The 19,432-nt window shown below is 44.5% G+C and overlaps 3 protein-coding genes across 6 annotated transcripts; 1 reads left to right on the top strand and 2 right to left on the bottom strand.

Moving 5' to 3' along the window:
• Positions 1-6,440: 6,440 nt before the first annotated feature.
• cryba1l1 (crystallin, beta A1, like 1) lies at positions 6,441-9,849 on the top strand. The gene is made up of 5 exons (XM_063189631.1): positions 6,441-6,515; positions 6,995-7,113; positions 7,934-8,075; positions 8,607-8,749; positions 9,702-9,849. The coding sequence occupies exons 1-5, from the start codon at positions 6,441-6,443 to the stop codon at positions 9,847-9,849; spliced, it is 627 nt and encodes a 208-aa protein (XP_063045701.1).
• A 2,458-nt stretch (positions 9,850-12,307) lies between these two features.
• LOC134440493 (nucleolar and coiled-body phosphoprotein 1-like) lies at positions 12,308-16,653 on the bottom strand. 4 transcript variants are annotated; one of them, XR_010032971.1, is made up of 4 exons: positions 16,528-16,653; positions 15,534-15,964; positions 13,275-14,733; positions 12,308-13,164 (listed from the first exon to the last, which is right to left on the bottom strand). XR_010032971.1 is itself a non-coding variant. In XM_063190589.1 (4 exons), exons 1-3 carry the CDS (start codon positions 16,574-16,576, stop codon positions 13,408-13,410), a joined length of 1,806 nt encoding a protein of 601 aa, XP_063046659.1. In that variant the 5' UTR covers positions 16,577-16,653; the 3' UTR covers positions 12,308-13,164; positions 13,395-13,407. The 4 variants fall into 4 exon arrangements, 3 of the variants coding, with proteins under 3 accessions (XP_063046659.1, XP_063046658.1, XP_063046660.1); XM_063190589.1 differs by having other exon boundaries at positions 13,395-14,733; XM_063190588.1 differs by having other exon boundaries at positions 12,308-14,733.
• On the bottom strand, positions 16,596-19,000 carry LOC134440006 (uncharacterized). The gene is made up of 3 exons (XM_063189932.1): positions 18,906-19,000; positions 16,649-17,385; positions 16,596-16,610 (listed from the first exon to the last, which is right to left on the bottom strand). The coding sequence occupies exons 1-3, from the start codon at positions 18,991-18,993 to the stop codon at positions 16,596-16,598; spliced, it is 840 nt and encodes a 279-aa protein (XP_063046002.1). The 5' UTR covers positions 18,994-19,000.
• Between the last annotated feature and the right edge of the window lie 432 nt (positions 19,001-19,432).

The raw sequence follows: 19,432 nt of genomic DNA, 5'->3' as shown, positions 1-19,432 counted from the left end.
AGGCAGCGGCCCACAGCACAGAGAGAGGGAAACACTGGGCAGGGCAGTGAATGGCTGCCGGTAGGGGGAGAGAGAGAGAGAGAGAGAGAGAGAGAGAGAGAGAGAGAGAGAGAGAGAGAGAGAGAAGTGGACATAGAGTGAATATGAAAGACAGGAAGAGTGTTTGTGTTTGCTTGAGTGTTTGTAGCTTTAGTTTGTTGTGAGAGATGCAGCCAGGGCTCGAGTTGTAGGGCGATGGGCAATGAAAATGGTCTAAAATCATCCCCCGCAATGAAAAAGGTTTAAAAAAAATCATCCCCCTCTAAAACAGGCATCATTTCTTCACATGTTGTATTAAAATTGCACTTTTAACAACTACATTTTCATTTTTTTTCTCAGGACAGAAACCCCCAAACCCACAATAATGAGACTCCTTCTCTGACCATCCTCCCTGCTTTGATTTTACAACTCGACCACTGGATGCAGCTATCTTTTTACCCTAGCATATTTACCTGCCAACCAATTATACGTAAAAATATATATATTGTGGTTTTTAAATCAAACTGTTTTTAATCTGTTTTTAAATGGCTTTGTTCGTTGCTGGTGTTAATTCTACTGCTTTTTACTGTTAGAGCATTTCAAGCAACATCTCGTGCATGAACATGTGCTTTACAAATAAAACTAGATTGCATTTCCTCACAGAAAATGCTGGAGTATGCTTGCCCGTCTTGCATTCGTTGCCCGTCTTGCATGCGTTGCCCTTCATGCATGCGTTGCCCTTCATGAATGCGTTGCCATTCATGCATATGCTGCCCTTCACGCATACACAACATACAGTTAACGATCTAGATATGAGCTAACTTCCTGTTTGGCATTTACTATATTGACCAAAACACCTTTTCACCAACTGTAGCGCCCCCCAGTGTCCAATTTGCACCAAAATCGGTAGGTACCAGAGAGTGTTTATGGGTAGTACGAGAGAGGAATCTTGCGACTTTTTCCGGGTGGTACTGTCCACTAAGTGGCGCCATCCAGACAGCGCAGAGGAGCGCCAAGGAGCGCAGAGGCTGTTAAAATGAATGAGGTCCCATGGAGCTCAACCACGATGCTGCCATTCCTTTGGGAGAGAATTGGTATCATCGTTTCATTTTATTTTTCCAAAAGGCAGGATAGATTATCCTTTCAAACAGCACTTAGTTTGAATGTTTAAACTCGCTGGATCTTTGTAAAATACGTCTTTATTGTCAATATGACGTCACGAGTGGCTTCACACACTGCGTTTGGATTGGTCGGCCGGCTGCATCGCTGTGATCACGACGGCCGTAAAGCAATTTTGTTAGCAAGATGCTAGCGGAGCCTGACTCATAAATGCCAAAGCTGTAGGAAATCAGAAGGACATAACTCCCAGGTTATTGTACATTTCATTGAAATAAATATTGGTTTCTCAGAACTTACAGTAATATTGTCAGGTTTCAGCCGACAGCAAGCACAATTGTCAGTTATTAGCGCCAGCCTTATGAGCTCTGCTGTCTCGACAGCGCTCCCTAGGTGAACTGCAGGCACGGGTTGAAGGGCGAGATTCAACACTGTATGTAAACCCACTGTGGTAGGTACCCTCTGTGTGTTCTGGAGATCATGTGTAAGAAATTTCGTTAAGATCCGTCGAGCTTTTGCTGAGATATGAGCTAACTTCCTGTATGGACGGTGTGTTTGCCTTTGTTGTCAATTTTAATTGGCTGCTGTGCGCCGATGGTTTCAGCTATTGCTCTGTAAATTACAGCATAGATACAGAATAGTCCAATGTTAGTCTGATAAAAATTGTAGGACGATCCGACAGAAAATGTGGGCGGAGCATCATTTTTGTTGATTTTTGAATATGTCAAAATGGTGGGAAATTCATAATGGTAAATATGACATCAACTTCAACTTCAACTTCAACTCAAGGGGTGATTAGGTGTGCAGCAAGACATAAGCACATATAGACATTAACAACATATAGGCCTACCACAGGACAGACATAAAGTGCACTGGTCAATAAAAGGTTAAAATGGCCATAAATATGACATCATAGCGTGCGTTGGATTCGGCTTGACCCAAGGATTTCAGCGATACCAACCGTTTGATGATCTGAGGTCAGTACGGGCCAATATGAGCCAAAAGACATTTTCGGTTATTGTAGCACCCCCTAGTGGCAGATTTGCAGGAAAATTGTTACGTGTCCTCTGGGGATAGTGTTGATCATGTATATAAATTGGGTTCTGATACATGTAGCCTTTGCAGAGATATGAGCTCACTTCCTGTTTGGCGTCTTTGTCGCCAACTTTGATTGGCTCCTGTTTGAAGATGTTTTGATCAATCGTTACAGGACTTTTAGGGTAGATGTATCTCAGTCCAAAGATGCCATCATACAATTTCTGTGACGATCGGTAAAAAATGGTGGGCGGGGCACGATTTTTATAGATTTTTACAAAATTCAAAATGGCAGGAAAACTATCATGGCGGAAAATGAGGTCATATGATGCGTTGGATTCAGCTTGGTCCAGGGATTCCAGGGATACTAGGTTTTTGAAAATCCGACCAACGGTTCAAAAGTTACAGCATGTAATGTACTTGCAACTTTGACCTGCTGATGTCACTACAGAGTTTGAGGTACCCCAAAACAAAGTACAAGCACCATACTACGGGCCGGGCCGAACATTTTGGCATGTGAACGGATTCTCTATCACAGGGATTCTTAACCATAGGGCCATGGCCCAAAGCTGGGCCGTGCTCAGAAACCTGAGGGCCGCGGAAAAGTTTCAACCTCGCGCTTGTGGGCCGCGAGGGGCCGTGCAACTGCGTAGCCTACATTATCAAATAAAGATGCTTTTTTTTTTTTTTTTACTGTAGCGCAGTTCTGCTGCTTAAATTAAATGATCACGCTGCGCACCGCTGTTTTTTAATAGGCTAGTGGAAGACGTCGTCAAAGATGGCAATACACTTAGCAGTACACGAATGGAGGTAAATTACCAATCGGTGTGAAGTGTAATTTGCCGACGTCTTCTCTCATCACGTCCAGTTACAAGTAGAGATGCACCGGATCCAAGATCCGGTTCCGGATCCGGCAGGATAATAGGGTTTTTCTCAGGATCCGGATCCGGTTCCAGGATCCAGGATCCGGTAGCCGAGGCTTTTCAGTCAAAATAGTTTGAGACAACATGATAAAAAGGGCCCACGTGTGTGAGTAGGCTATGTGTTTCAACCCTTTCGTAGGATCCGGGATCCGGTTCCGGATCCGACAGGATCTTAAGCAGTGGATCCGGTATCCGGCAGGATCCTAAAAATCAGGATCCGGTGCATCTCTAGTTACAAGATAAGCGATTGCCATATTACTCAAAATAATTCTGTTTACTGACAAAGCAAAACCGCATGTGTCCCCTAAAATACATTTATTTTAAAGAATGTTGCATGATATTAGGCTTTCCGTTTCCAAAACTTTCCGTTTTTGACACCCTGCCATAAGGCTGAGGACTTGCGTCGCATCTGCACATCACTAAGTAAACGCGTCTTGAATCAATGGTCATCAGATTCATCACAAATAGCAAATAGAGCTGTCACAAATGTCAGAGAAGCATTCAAATGTATGAATGGCTGTAGCTTGATGCATTGTGAATGGATTGGGTTTACCATTGAATATAGAAGAGTGAGCACAATTAATGCAGTTTTTACATTACAAAATGCATTAATAGGCCTATAGCGTCATTGATAGCCTACTATTTTTTAACAGGATTAAATTATTTTAATAATAATAACAATAACATAATATAATAGGCTATATAATATAATATAATATAATATAATATAATAGTTGTATAATTACTATTTGTAATTATTTGTATATACGTACATATATAGGCTACAATATGTGTGGGCATGGGCAATATTAGATGGGCCCCAGGCCACTCTGCACTGAAAAAAATGGGCCTCAACGTCAAAAAGGTTAAGAATCCCTGCTCTATCACAATCGGTGCGGAAGATGGGATGCATCGTAGATATAAAAATGTAAATAATAAGTGGAAGAATCAGAAGAATAAGAATAAACAAAAAATAATAAACAATAAACGGTCGGATAACAATAGTATCGCAAGCATACTGGTGATGACGACGATGATGATGATGATGATGATTATTATTGTTATTATTAGTATTAGTATTATTATTAGGTGAGAGAGGGAGGACAAGTTTAAAGATGTAGAGAGAATGAAGTCAGAGTAAAGAAAGGTTGGTCCATACCACTCAAAGAGATCAAATGACAAAATAAAAAAGGCTCCCTCATATGATAACAAGTTTGTAATAACACCCTAGGTATAATCACACTTTTGTGAGCTTCGTATCCACTTGTTATTGTGGCCTAACACAGATCTAGAACACACCCAAAACCTCCAACACCCTCTACCACCATCCCCTCTGTCACACACACATGCCCGTACGCACGCACGCACACATGCACGCACATGCAAAGCACACATACACACATGCATGCAAACACATGTACACACAGACACACAGACACTCGCGCACAGACACAAACACACACACACACACACACACACACACACACACACACACACACACACACACACACACACACACACACACACACACACACACACACACACACACACACACACACACACACACACACACACACACACACACACCAGCAGCAGCCCCAGTGTTGTGAGGTTAAGCCCGGTGACATTGTATTCTGCACGGGTCAGCAGTCCAACACGAGTCTCCTCTTTGTAGACCCCCCTGCCCCATTCAGACCTCCCTCTCCACTCTCAAACCCCTGCACAGGGCCAATACTACTATGTGCTGACCTGGCTGCCTACCCCCCAGCCCCCCCTCGCTCCCGCCTGTGTTGTAGCACCATGGAATGTATGACAACGGGACAGAAGAGAGGCAAAACGAAGTCCTCTCCTATCCTGTCCTATCCTATCCCCGCCCCGACCCGTGGTGCGCACGCGCCAAGCCAAAGCGCACTCCCGGGGGGGTTGCGCGTGCCCGCGACAGTTTATATAAAACCGAAGCGCCAGGTCCACTCAAAGCTCCACGCGAGACAGGCGTTGAGGCGCGTGCCATTTCCCGAGTTCAACAAGAGTCACTGACAGCCAGCACGGTAAGGTGCCACCACCACCACCATCACCACAAACACTTAACTCTCACAAACAACCAACTCACACACACATTACACACAGTCACAAATATTCTACTTAACTTAACTCACACCTTCTCACTTGCATTGGAAAGTCACAAATATTCATCACAAACACTTCACTGAACTCACACCCTCTCACACACATTGCGCACAAAGTCACAAATTATTTACTGACACCAACACCACACTATATTCTAAAAATGTTTAAACTCTCTCTCTGTGACAGCCAGTACAGTAAGGCGCACAAACACTTCATTTCACTTCACACACTTTGGATAGTCACAAATACTCACCACAAAACTCTCTCTGACACACATTACACAGTCACAAATATTCACCGGCTGAATGACTGACTCACAAAAGCAATTTCACACTTATATCTCTCACAATATCTGTCACTTTTGTTCACTGAGGCAACTTTAACTGAATAATAATAGTCTCTGGCAGACACCACACAGTAAATTCATTTAACACTTAGAGAGTCGATTTGACACTATTAGGGTTTAAATGTTGATTTAGCACCGCAGAACACTGTGCACGCTCGATTTGCCAAAAGCGACGAAGCACATAATCGCTACGCAAACAAAATGAAATGACTCCGTACTGATCTCATCCACATTTCACAGTAACCCTGTGAAGTTGTACAGCCTCTACCTGCTTCAACAACTTAGCATTACAACATGCAGAGTAAATATATTGTTAATTCAACACTTGGGAGACGATTTAACATCTTCTACAGTGTATTAGGCCCCAGAGTACTCTCTAACGGCTGAATTAACACTGTAGAGTAATATAATACGACAAACAACAGTTTGGGATCATTTAAAGAAAAATTGTTTCATCAAGTGTTGTGTAGTTTGCATAGCAATTAGAGTTATGAGTCAAGAAACGTGGATAGCTTTGGATCAACACTGAAGGTGTGACTGAAAATAGAGGGGAGTGGAGTGAGGGGAGGGGAGGGATGCACAAGTATGGATGGATGAATGAAGGAATGCTAAAGAAAACTGCTGAAAAAGTTGTAATGCCTTTGTGTATTAGTGCAGTGTTAATTCAACTCTTAGAGAGTTAATTTTATCATCTTCTACTCTAGAGTGTATTTAGTCCCAGAGTAGTCTGTAAGTGTTGAAATAACACTACATGCTTTACTGTCAGTGACAGCCTGACAGTACTCTTCTCCCGACACAAATTTTATGCTGCTTCATTTGTCTGTCTAACCACCATGCCTCACTGTTTGTCTAAAAATGTCTTCACTCAGGTCAAGATGTACAGATTCACCCGTTCGTCTATGATGCAGCCCATGTTCCACTACGGCATGGGTATGGCTCCCTTCTTCAAGGTAACTTCAATTTCCAATTTTTTTTATTAATTGAGGGATAACACCTTGAGATGAGACATCTTGTTTTCGAGGGGCTCCCAGTAAAACAAAAACACACAAAACCATCTATGATGAGTTGAGTTGTCTTGTGCACACACAACATAACCATGTGTGTACGGCGTATATAAATTATTTATGGGCTTTAGATGGGGAGCTTGGGCTTACTTATGGCAATTTTGGGGGTTATACACTTGTGGAAATTTACATTTCAGAGGCTTCTTATGGCATTGCCTTTTACATCAAACCAAATGTTGTTGATATTTACTACATCATTCTTTAGTGTACTTGCTCTTTGACGATGCCAATAATGACTATAATGACAGACACATACAGTATGGGGTGTATGGGTCAAAGCTTGCCTTAATTTCTGATCCATTATCTGATTGGTCACCTTGATTTCTACTCGATTTCTAATTGGCTGTCTGTCTTGCTCCCGTTAGATGGTGGTGTTCGAGCAGGAGCACTTCCAGGGCAAGTGTCAGGAGTTCACCAACGAGTGCTGCAACATCCACGACTGTGGCTTCGACAACATCCGCTCTGTCCGCGTGGAGTGTGGAGCGTGAGTGCACACGGGCGGGAGTGGGACTGGAGAGAGAGATGCATGATGGGAGCATGATGCATGATGCATGGGTGTACATTTGTAATGAACACGTTGTTTTGTGTTAGGTGTGTGTGTGATAATGTGTCAGTGTATGTGTGTGTCTGGATGAATTGGTATGGGTAAAATGTATATGACTGTGCTGTAAGTATACAAAATAGTGCACTACGTAAATTAGTAATATGTGTGAGATGAAAACATCCTATATCCTGCAGTACATTTGAGCCTTGCTGCACTAGGAGAAGTATCCTCACATGTAGTCAGACAAGTGGTTACTGTACGTGCACATACAGTTCTACCACACACACACACTGTAATAACTACATATTTTGTCAACACTGAGTTTAGAATGAAAATGGCCTACGTAACACCTTTATCTTGTGACAGAGCCTTGTAATCCAAATGTGTCTCGTTTTAGAGATATTGCTGTCATATTTGCATCAACTGCAATATAATCCGACCTAAAACCAATACTTTGAAGGGTCTTTTCTCAGTTCTGATGTTGCCATTGCTATAGCACTTTGCCTTTGTAGGGCAGAGTTGTTGTCATAATGAAATCTTAAACACTTGACGCCTGTCTAGTCTTGACTTGTGTATGGTGTGTGCGCGTGTTAGTTGGGTGGGCTATGAGCACCACGACTTTGAGTGCACTAAATTAGAAATGTGTGTGATATGAGAACGTGCTATATCCTGCAGTACATTTCAGTTGTTATGATGAAAATGAAATCCTAATCACTTGACACTTGTCTTGTCTTGTGTGTGCTTGTGTATGTACTTGTAGTTGGGTGGGCTATGAGCACCACGACTTCGAGGGCCAGCAGTTCATTCTGGAGCGTGGAGAGTACCCCCACTGGGACGCCTACTGCGGTAACCTGTCCTACCACATAGAGAGACTGATGTCCTTCAGACCCATCTACTGCGCTGTGAGTAGCCTGCTCTCACTCTCACTGTGTGTGTGTGTGTCTTACTAGTGTGTGTGTGTGTGTGTGTGTGTGTGTGTGTGTGTGAGTCATTGTATGTTTGCATTAGATAAGCAGGTGTAGGGTTATCATAATCATAATTTTATCACATTTTTATCAAATTTGATCAATTTTATCATAACGTGCCAATTTTTGTACCAAAAAGGGTGGTCTTTTCCTTGTGCAATAAGAGCAGTGTCTGAGCATACATTTTTTCCTAAGGATCAAATATTAGAATGCTTGTGAATCATAGCTGACTCATAGCTCATTTCACCATGTTTGCATGGGCGTGAGAGAGAGGGAAGAAAGTTAGAAAGTTAGTATGTTGATCACAACTCACCTCTGTCTCTGTACCTCCATCCATGCACACCTGCAGTGACAGATGTGACAGTGTGAACAGTGTGTGTACATAGTATGTGTGTATCTGTGTGTGTGTATTATTGACCACAACTCACCTTTGTCTCTGTACCTCCATTCATCCATGCACACCTGCAGTCCCACCAGAGCAGCCGCATGATGATCTTCGAGAAGGAGAACTTCCTGGGCCGCAGTGTGGAGATCTGCGACGACTACCCCTCCCTCATGGCCATGGGCTGGTGCAACACCGAGGTCGGATCCATGCACGTGCAGTGCGGCGCGTAAGTCTAACTCATCCTCTCAACACACACATACTCACTCAGTCATATACATACAGTAGAGTAAAGTAGAGCACCGAGGTCGGACCCATGCACGTGCAGAGCAGCGCGTACGTCTTAACCCCTCTCAACACACTATACTCACTCAGCCACATACATATACAGTCAGGGCCCTAAATTAACGTTTTTTCACCACCAGCCAAAATGCCTGGTAGATGTTAATCACACTAGCCAAACACACTCACTAGTAATGGGTCAAAGTGGCTAGTCAATTGGTCTTTTGTACCAGCCAAACTGAAATTTCACCAGCATTTGGCCGGTTGGCTGGTGGTAATTTACATCCCTGCATACAGTACAGTACAGGGGTGAGTTTCTCAAAAGAGAAGTTGTTAGCCTGTTAGGAACTTCGGTAGTTGCCAATGGGAAAATGCATTGAAAGCAGCAAAGTAGCTAATGTAGTTAGCAACTTTGGTTTTGAGAAATTCACCCCAGTACAGTACAGTAAAGTAGAGCCACATTCTCATCTGCAGTGCACTCTCACTTTAAGAAAAAAGGTGTTTCAGTATTCAGATATACAGGAACTACAGTCATGAATGTTCTGCAAGCTGTCAGAAAAGCATATAAAACAGTTAAAAAAAACATGTTAAGTCTATTGCGTAGTTTATAGACCTACGGTACAGCACATGTATACTGTATATGTACAAGTCATATAATTTGTAATGCTTGTGTAGAATCCTGTATATTCTGGTGATGGACATGTCAATATTACAACATAGACTTGATTATGACTACATTCAAAGGTTTCACAAATACACAGGGGTCACTTCGGAAAGCTTATTTCTCTCTGTACAACCTATTTTGTATGTCTGTATGTCCCTGCCACACATCACCACCAACATCAAAAACCTCATGCACTCACCTTGCTTGCTGCGTGTCCCTTCTCCCCCCTTTGCAGGTTTGTGTGCTACGAGTTCTCTGGCTACAGAGGCAGACAGTACATCATGGAGTGCGAGAGACACAGCGGAGACTACCAGTGCTGGAGAAACTGGGGATCCCACAGTCAGACGCCCAAGATCCAGTCTATCCGCAGAATCCAGCAGTAAAACAAAAAGCACCTCTACACTCAGCAACTCTATGGACGCATGGATGCCACCATCACCGCCCAACTGCTACCCTCAAGACTGCCACATAATACAACTCCAAGCATTCACAATCCAAAACCAAGTGTCTTTTTACTGCTAACAACATCAACGACGACATGACAAAAAACTTCATTAAAACTTGCATATATTTATTTATGGCATGATGTCTGGAACTGATTAACTTTGACCCCTCCTCCCTTTCCCCTCCTTTGCCCACCAACACCACACACACACACAACGCACTCTGGAGGGTTTCATCCAATCAGCACAGACCTTGTGTGGGAGAGGCCACACCCCCTTTGGGTGATTTGCTGAGGGGTGGGGTCGTGGCAAGTTTAGGTGTGTTGGGGGAATAGTCATAAAGGTAACAATATTAATATGAGAACAAATAAACTTATGTGCACTTCAGGAACTTCACCTTTGTGCTGTGTGCTGTGTGCTGTGTGTGTGTTAATAAGTGGTAGCAGGCCCGCCGACAGGGAGGGACAAATGGGTATGTTGTCCCGGGCCCAGGGAGAAAGGGGGCCCATAATTAGGTCCCCATTACATTGTATGTACTGGGTAGGGGGGCCCCTTTCAGATTACTTTGTCCTGGGCCCATCAAAAGCTGTCAGTGGCCCTGAGTGGTAGTGAATGTTTACACGGCCCTGCTGGTGAAAACAGTGCTTTTTAAAAATAGATTTATAATGTGAGTGATAACACATCATAAAGGAAATAGTGCATTAATAGCTTAACAATTAAATAGATTTATAAAGTGAAGCTGATGCTTGTGTGGTCAGTAAAATAACTCCCCAAATTATATTATTATATTCACACACTGCAGTAATGGCCAAAATCCACTAGATGAGCAGAAAATGCACTTCAAAGCAACATATCTATTTCCAGAGTTGAAATCTGCAAGTATCCAATACAAACAGTTTTTCACACATTTTTCTAAACTAAATTGGACCGATTTTAATTGCTTCTCATTATTTCCATTATTTTATCTCATTATTTGCAGGGTTTTAATGAGGGGTGGTTGCTTTAATCATGTTCACTTTCCAACTTGTTTTGGCTAACAAGTTCATTGATAAGTGCATCGTCAGGAAAAAATGTGCTTTGAGTGAGCATTCGCTTTTGAGACTTTGCAAGCGAATTAAAGGCATTTGCTCACAGCAATGTCTGGTTTTGACAAACAAGAGATTCATTTTATTCAGGTAATGGGGTTGAGTGTTAGCCATTAGATACTATAATACTACGTAAAGTTAACTCAAATTAACTTATATTCAGACCACTACCACAACCATTTAGAACATTTCTGATTAAAAAAATAAAGTATCTGGAATTGTTATACATCTATGCAAAACTACATTTAGTGAATAGTGCCATACCCTACCGTATATGCGAAGTTATTGTCATATACGTTTAACTGATTTATTACATGCCTTTGTCTGTTTTATGGGGTTTTTTTTTGCGTTCATCATGTCTTCAACACTATCATTTACTATTCAAGAAATCTTGAGGATTCCTCCTCTTTAAACTACGCATGTTCATTCTGCAAGCTGTCAAATTCCTTTTACAGAAAAGACAAACTCACAGAGAGAGAATGCCGTCATCTGCTGAATCTAGAGTTTACCAGAAGAGAGGCACACCAGAATGTTTTTTCCCCTGCAATAGAAGGAGAAAATAACAAAAGCACAATTCTGCGGTTGTTCTTGTGAAACTGCCACAAGAAACTGCTGGTAAAATCCCAGCTGTTCATGCAGCAAAAAAACCCTCACTGGACTTCATAGTAGGCACCCATCAGATAATCTATATCAGGGATGGCAACTGGAGGCCCGGTCCTTACTCAGTGTGGCCCTTACATAGGGGTGATAGTGAAAAAAAATCCTGAGCCTGAACTTTCCCCCCTGCTCTAACAACGACAAGATACTGCATAGTGACGTAACGTAGGCCTATTTTGACACATTATTCAAACATTTAATAGCCTGTGTATGACCATTATTCAAGCCTGATAGTAGAAGAAAACCCTGAATCTGTAACACTTTCTGAGATAAGAATAACCTAATGGCTAATTATTATCAATGTTTTTATTTTTGCAAACTCTGTCAAGCCTGAAATCAGGCATGGAGCCTGAATACTATTATCCCTGAACTTACATAGATAAAATATGACTTTAAAAATAATGAGCAGATTTTTTTAAACCACTACTGAATCAATCCATTGTAATTATACTGTTGACCGATAGAGAACAATATCGACAGTCTGTGAGCAACCAACTGCACCTCAAACTCTGTGAATTGCAGTCAGATCCGGGGTCATGTGGCCCTCCAATGGTGGCGATAAAAAAACGCGGCCCTCCTTATCATGAAAGTTGCCCATCCCTGGCCTATATATGCATACACACACAAGCATAAACACACACACGCACACACACAACTGTGTATGAAAAGAATTGTTTTTTAATTATTTTAACAGTTAAAATGAAAAACATACATAAAATTGCGCACATATTGTGTCAACAAAGTCTGATTCAAGTTTCCGGGAGAGAGAAGTACATAGACTTGAAATGCTACGGTGTTTCGCAAATGAAACAGCAGGATTTCAAGGTATACGGACCACTCTCAAACGGAACTTACTTATTTTAACAGAACACTGAATATTATGCTGTAAAAAACAAACAAACAAGAAGACAGCAACAGACTTGAACTGATACTGAACTTACCGACAGGTAAAAACAATGATAAAAAAAGAAACAGTAAACTTGTTAAGATACCTGACAAACTTTACTGACCCACCTGTAGAGTCTGGTGGTGCGTCTCCTTAAGGCTTTCTCTCTTCTGTGTGCTGCACAACGTCATTTCTACGTCAAACAGTGCTGATTGTCCAGCTATCCCCATTGGTTGGTATTAAAGTGACAATCCACAATTCCTGGACATTTGCTCATGTCCCACCTCCCCTGGAGTGAAATAATTGAGTAATCAAACTTTTCTCCAGGTCTGACAGTCGGTCTCTGATTCGGGCAATGCCACGTGAACGGTACCTCAAACCTACGTTATCATTGAACCAAATGAGTCCAGCTGATATCATGCTAGCTTGGAACGCGGAGCAACATCGCCAGACTGAGAAAATGGCTGGAAAAACAGGAAAAAGTTCAAACTCAATTATTTCACTCGACGGCACAATCTAACTGTGCGCTGTCAGACAGTGAGTTTCAGGTCGCTCCAGCCAAGCCCGGATTAGTGCACAGGACAGACATGGCTGCAGCCTAGGGGCCCCCATCTGCCAGGTGTCCCCCTGATTGGCCAAAAGTGAAAAATGGCAGAATTGTGACAAGATACAATGCTGGAAACCGAATCTGTAGTGTTGAATACAGTTAGTAGACATGTTATCATAATAATTCCTACCTTGTAATTATGACACTATCTATGTATATCTGTCTTGAAATTTGCCATGCGGGGGCCCCACAGCAACTTGTAGCCTAGGGGCCCCAGGTCATCTTAATCCGGCCCTGGCTCCAGCTGTACCTGCTGTCTTGGGTCACTCTCTTCCCTGTGTTGCGATCGCCGACGGGCTCTGGAGAGCCACCAACCGCCTGGGCCGTTTCCTCGGGCTTGGGCTCGGGCTCGGAGGTGCCTCTGCGGCGCTCCGACTCGGACTCTCCTCCGCCGCCGCCGCCTCTTCCCCCTTTCTCTTCTTCCCCAGTAACTTCTGCCGCAGTAACGACATGTTCTTCCCCGAGGCGCGCGGCTGAGTCTTGCAGAGAGCAACCTTCTCCTGTTCCCTCTCCTGCTTCTCTTCTTCCTCCTGCTGTTGTTGTTGTTGTCGTTCAGGATGTTCTATTAAGTTCTCTGAAGCATCGTCCTGTTGCTCTTTCTCTCCGCAGTGCCGCAGTAACGACGACATGTTCTTCCCCGAGGCGCGCGGAAGTGTTTTGCAGAGAGCAACCTTCTCCTGTTCCTTCTCCTGTTTCTCTTCCTCCCCCTGTTGTTGTTGTTGTTGTTGTTCAGGAAGTTCTGGTAAGTTCTCTGAAGCATCGTTCTGTTGCCCTTTCTCTCCAGGAGCAGGTGCGGGGTCAGCGGACGGGGTTTCACTTATCCGTTTCGCTTGGTTTCTGGTCATCCTCCGTTCCTCAAACATCTCCTCCTTCAGGACGCTCTCCTGTTGTTCTTTCGGCGATGGCGCTTTCTTCTTGTCTTTGTCCTTGCCCTTGACTTCGCTCTTCCACGTGAACGGCTTGCACCCGGAACGGAAGACGGGGCGCTTCCCCTTTGAACGTCTGTAGAGCCGGGAAGCTTTGGGGATCCGCGATCCCCTTCGGGCCTTAGACAAAGGGGGTTCGGATCCACCCTGTTGGGGAAGGTTCTCAAAAGACTCAGTGGAGTGTGGAGGGCCCTCTTGTGGATCTTTGACGCCGGTGAACGACGACTTGACGTCCAGCGACTCGTCCAGGGTCATCAGCAGGCACTTTAAGCTGTCCACCACCTCCGCTTCGCCATGCACCTTAGCTCGATTGCCCCTTTCCCCTTCCTCCACAGGGCAAACATCCTCTGCCTTCCCAACGGAGCAAGGCATGCTGGGACTTGTAGTGTCTGTAGGCATGGGAGTGTGTGAGCAGCGTGTGTCCTCCAGCTGTTCTCCTCCGGCACCGCTTGGCTGGTTCAGGTCCAACAGAAGCTGGTCCAGGTAATACCTGGACTGGGCCGGCGGGAGGGGCAGGGTGGGCAGCATGGTTGGGGTTAGGGGCCCATGAGCCAGGACTTCGTACACGGCGTCCGTTTCGTGGAGGCTCGAATGAGCGTGCACAGGGAGAGACTGTATCCGTGGCGGACGCCCTCGTGCCTTTCGAATGGCGGGAGTTTTCTCCTGTGGCAAAAAAAATGCACAGTACGTGCACAAAAAAGACACTTTAAGTGTAGCATTTCAGAAACAAACATAAAAAAAAATTTTAACAGTCAGTAATAAACACAAATATACACAGACACTTAAATTTTTATGTTGGTGATTGTCACAGAATGATGGGACATCATCCTAACATACAGTACTGTACGCACGCACGCACGCACACACACACACACACACACACACACACATACACACACACACACACACACGCAAACCAAAACACAAAAAAACCCACACACTAAATTAGCAAGTTGTTGAAGAATTAGTATTAAGGCTACCCAATCCCAATCCCCAACCCAATGAGTCAATGACGTTTCAGACGTCAAGTGGTACAACCACACAGCCAATGCCCATAAAGTAATTAGTAATTGGTAATTAATGTATTGCGATGAAGTATGACCAGGACATGTAAAGAAATTTACAATAAAGCCGACTCGACACGAAATATGCTTCTTAGATAATCCACTAAAAACGAAAAAATATTTTTTATTAAAAATATGGGTATGTTGGAGAGAAATGAACATATTATAGTACAAAATGAAGGTTCTAGCTTTTAAAAGCAACTCATTTCATGTTTTCATGTGCTTCGGAGGCTGAGATATTTAGGTTTTAATAGGGAGAGGGCAACTGTTCCCAAAAAGGGCTTGGGCTAAAATGGGTTAATCCATACAATAGTGGCATTAGCTATGGTTGCACCACCCAGACATGTGCTCCTACTATGTAAACGTCATTGACCCACATACAGTGAATGATCTGCTCACCTGACAGTTGTCTGCCTTCCCCTGGCTCTGGGCGCTGTTCTGCCTGGCGTAGGCCCTGGCCCTGCACCTCTTCCTGGGGGGCAGGTGGAGCCAGGTGCCCACGCGGCCCCCTCCAACCCCCCTCCACATGACGTGCACCGAGCGGCCCTCCCTCAGGGGGAAGCGCCGCTCCACCTTCCCCACCGTCTGCTTCTCCTCCGCGGCCACTTTCTCCGCCAACGTCCCTCCAGCTCCTCTGGGTCCCCGGGGCCGCCTGGCTCTCTTCTCTCCTCTTTCTCCACCTCCTCCTCCTCCTCCTCCTCTGGCTCTCCGCATCCGCATCCGTCGCCCGCTCCTCCTCCCGGGACCCGCGGAGTCCAGGAAGTAGCTGATGAATTCTGGGATGTTGCCCTCGAACTGCTCGAAGCCCTCCACCAGCTCTGAGCGGCCTTCTTACAACACAGTAAAAAAAATGCAGTTTTAGTTCAACACAGATGAACTCACTTTCAGATAACATTTGATCCTACTCAAGTCATGTTAATTTCACTATTAGGCCAGTGTAACATATAATTCTACTCAAAATTGTGTAAAGAGTGTAGAGTTGAAAGGACTCTAATCTAATGAATCTAACACTGACTTTTGACTACAATTGGCTACTACAGTAATGTGACTCTCCACAGTGTTATAACAACTCTATTTGAATTTACAAACTATAACTCCGTATTCTACGTATAGCCTAGACTCTAATCATAGCCTGCCTCTTTTACTGACCTGGTCTAAGACATTTTTCAATAAATAAAAGAAAAGACTGATTAAAGTTTTCTTTCTATATCAAAAGACTTCTTCGAATTGTGGCCTGACCCCTATTTGTAGCCTAGTCCAACAATTATTTTGTTAATAATTATTACCAATAGCTAATACGATCAACTATTAATTATGAATCGCTATCGTTTGAGGAAATATGGTAAGTTTACTCTGAAATATTGACACTCGATTTTTTTTACTGTGAATGTACCAATGGCGGAAGCATTCCCATCATCAAGTCTCTCGGCGGCTCCCATCATCGATGCTCCTCGATGATGGTCATCCTTCCCAGTTCTGACAGCAGCAGCGGGAAGGTAAAGGGGCGTTTCGACATCAGGGGTGGGCGCTACCTCCACTGCGCCGATCAGCTGGCGCACCATGGACTCGTCCAGAGTGGAGGGGAGCTCCATGGGAATGGCATCGTCGTCAGTGAGGGTGGTGAGGAGCGTGGGTTCGTTGACCGACGACGCCGTGTGGAAACATCCTCCGGTCACCCAGGGCAACTGCCCGAGGGCGTCCAATGGGGCGATGGCAGACTGGAGGTCGACCAGATCGGGCCTGTTGTTGTACATGCACAAAGCACTCTGGGAGGAAGTGACATCAACGAGGTCTGTCTGCGTGTCCGTGTCCACGGTGTGTTTCCCTCCTTCCCCGTCTGTCTGGGTCTCGGCGTCCTTACACACCCTCCTCTTCATCCCCCTCTCTTCCTCACTCCATCGGGCGATCACTCTCTTAAATGCCATGCCGTTGTTCTTCAGCGTCACCTCTCCGTCGCCTCCCCTCTTCTCATCCTCCTCCCTCGCTCCCCTCTCCTGGAAGAGGGTGATGCCCAGCTTCTCGGCAGCCTTCAGCAGGTCCTTGCCCATGCCCACGCCCATGCCCGCGCCCTCCCCCTCCGCGGTGCCTGTGTAAAGCCACCTGACCAGCCGCAGCATGGTGCACCCCTCCACCCCCTCCAGCTCGATCACCCGGCTCTTGCCCCCGGGGAGGGCTGGCAGGCCGGACAGGAACTCGCAGAGGCGCGGGCTGAAGGCCGACAGCACACTGCTGTGGACGGGCACGGAGACATCTGGGTGTGGGAGACAGAACGGAGTACTATAAGTAGCTCCACAACTTGTATTGTTACTATGTTTCGAAAGTAGAACGGACCACTACAAATATGACTTGTGTTGTTACGATACATGTGTTCAATGTAGTGGTGTAGTCCGGGGAGCACCGGGGGTCTATAAGTGGATTTCTACAAATAACTGTCAAAGACCAGCTACCTTAGGCCAAGAAAAAGGATTCTAAGTGTGCAGACTTCTACAGTTGGCCTTCGTCCTGCATCTTTCCCTGGGATGTGCACAATCCTCTCCTTCAACTACCTTAGGCTACCATTGTGTGGTAAAAATACTTAGCAGCTAAACATATAGGTATAAACTTGTTCTTTCAAGACAATAAAACAGATCTATTATTTGTGCAGAAAAAGAAAACAATCTGCATCTTAAATTGCAGAGCGTTTAACCAGAGCAGGCTAATCAATTCGGGTGAAAGGCGGTGGTTCTTAACCTTTTTTTCTTAAGCACACCCTTACCCGTAGCCAAGACCACTTGCGCACCCCCAACCCAAACTTCTATGCGTGTGTATACACACACAAAAAATTAACTAAGTGATTAATTACAATGATTCTTGCTTGAGACATTAATCAATACCCTATTACTTTACATAGGGACCAAAACGTGTTTTAATTTGGCTTTGATTTGGCCTCATTATAAAGTTCACAAGCAGAAGTTGTTAAGAACCCCCAGTTAAGAACCACTATCTTAGAGGATAAGTGATATGTGATCAGGACAGTGTGGACGTTGGGCCCTTCTCAAAACCTAGGACAGTGACCTTCCAAGTGTATCAGCCTAACTAGTCACACCCAGTGATTGGATACTCTTTATTAGTCACACCCAGTGATTGAATTTTCTGTAGAGTTCACCAAAGAGTATCCAATCACTGGGTGTGCCTAATTAGACTGATACACTTGGAAGGACACTGTCCTAGGTTTTGAGAAAGGCCCACTGTATACATGCTAGTCAGTATTGAGCATGTTCACTCTCCTTTATTCACTCTCTGTAAATGCTTAGGTACATGTATCTCTATGTCAATGTTTGTTCCACAACACAACCTGCGCTTAGCAACACATGTGAAGCACACACTTTTTTCACATAGACCACCCAAAAATTATTATTATTTTTTTTTTAATCTGTGTGGTATGTTCCGTATTTGGTGATGGGAGGAAATGGACATGTGATTTTCTGAGTCCAGGTTTCCCATCACAACCAGCTGGGCAACCAGAGTGAATAACCTCCTCCTGACTGAGCTGAGCTCAGAGCCGCTGACAGCTTTGGCCAGGACCCGTTATCTGAAAGCACCGCCCATGCAATGAGAAGAGAACCCAATTCTGGGCCCTGTCCTGATGCACTGCTCCCTTCAGGCGCCATTGGCACAGGTCAGGTGAGAGGCATACATGCAATTTCGCAGTTGTGCACTTTGATGTCGGGTGTGAAGTGCCACAATGACCATGGGAGTTTCCACAGTGAATAATGTATAATATATAATTACCTTGGGCCTGGATGACGATATCACAGAACTGGATCCTGTGCTGTTGCTTCTGAAGCCTCCTCACCAGCAGCTGTTCGAACATCCCCATCTGTAGATCTGAGGGATAGACTGTTGGCAGGGCACATGGACCATATGATAAACTGTGGTGCACACACAACTTTGGAAAATCATCGGTGCCACAGTATGGATCAAATGTTGGTGCGGTCGTGATAACATAAGCCCATTTTCACAGTTCTAGCACTGGTTTAGCACCATGGTGCATGAAGCGCCCTACAAACAATTCATTGATTCCCATGAAATAAGTTGTTAGTTAATTCACGCTAGATGCGTTGCAAAGCAGTGCTTTACGATGCAAACACCATGTTTTCATTTACGATGCAAGTACTAGGTTTTCACCACACACTTATCATTTATGGCTAACTCATGAAAGAGATTTCCGTCTTCAATCCTTTGGTAGCGCGACGCGTAGCATATTTCGGTAATTCACCAAGACCAGTTAGCATCTTGCCTCGAGGGCAATGTGCAAT

The sequence above is a fragment of the Engraulis encrasicolus genome, chromosome 23 (genome assembly GCF_034702125.1).
Source record: "Engraulis encrasicolus isolate BLACKSEA-1 chromosome 23, IST_EnEncr_1.0, whole genome shotgun sequence".
NCBI classification, from domain to species: domain Eukaryota; kingdom Metazoa; phylum Chordata; class Actinopteri; order Clupeiformes; family Engraulidae; genus Engraulis; species Engraulis encrasicolus.
Note: the sequence above shows the minus strand (reverse complement) of the source record. Positions and strands in the feature narration are given on the sequence as shown.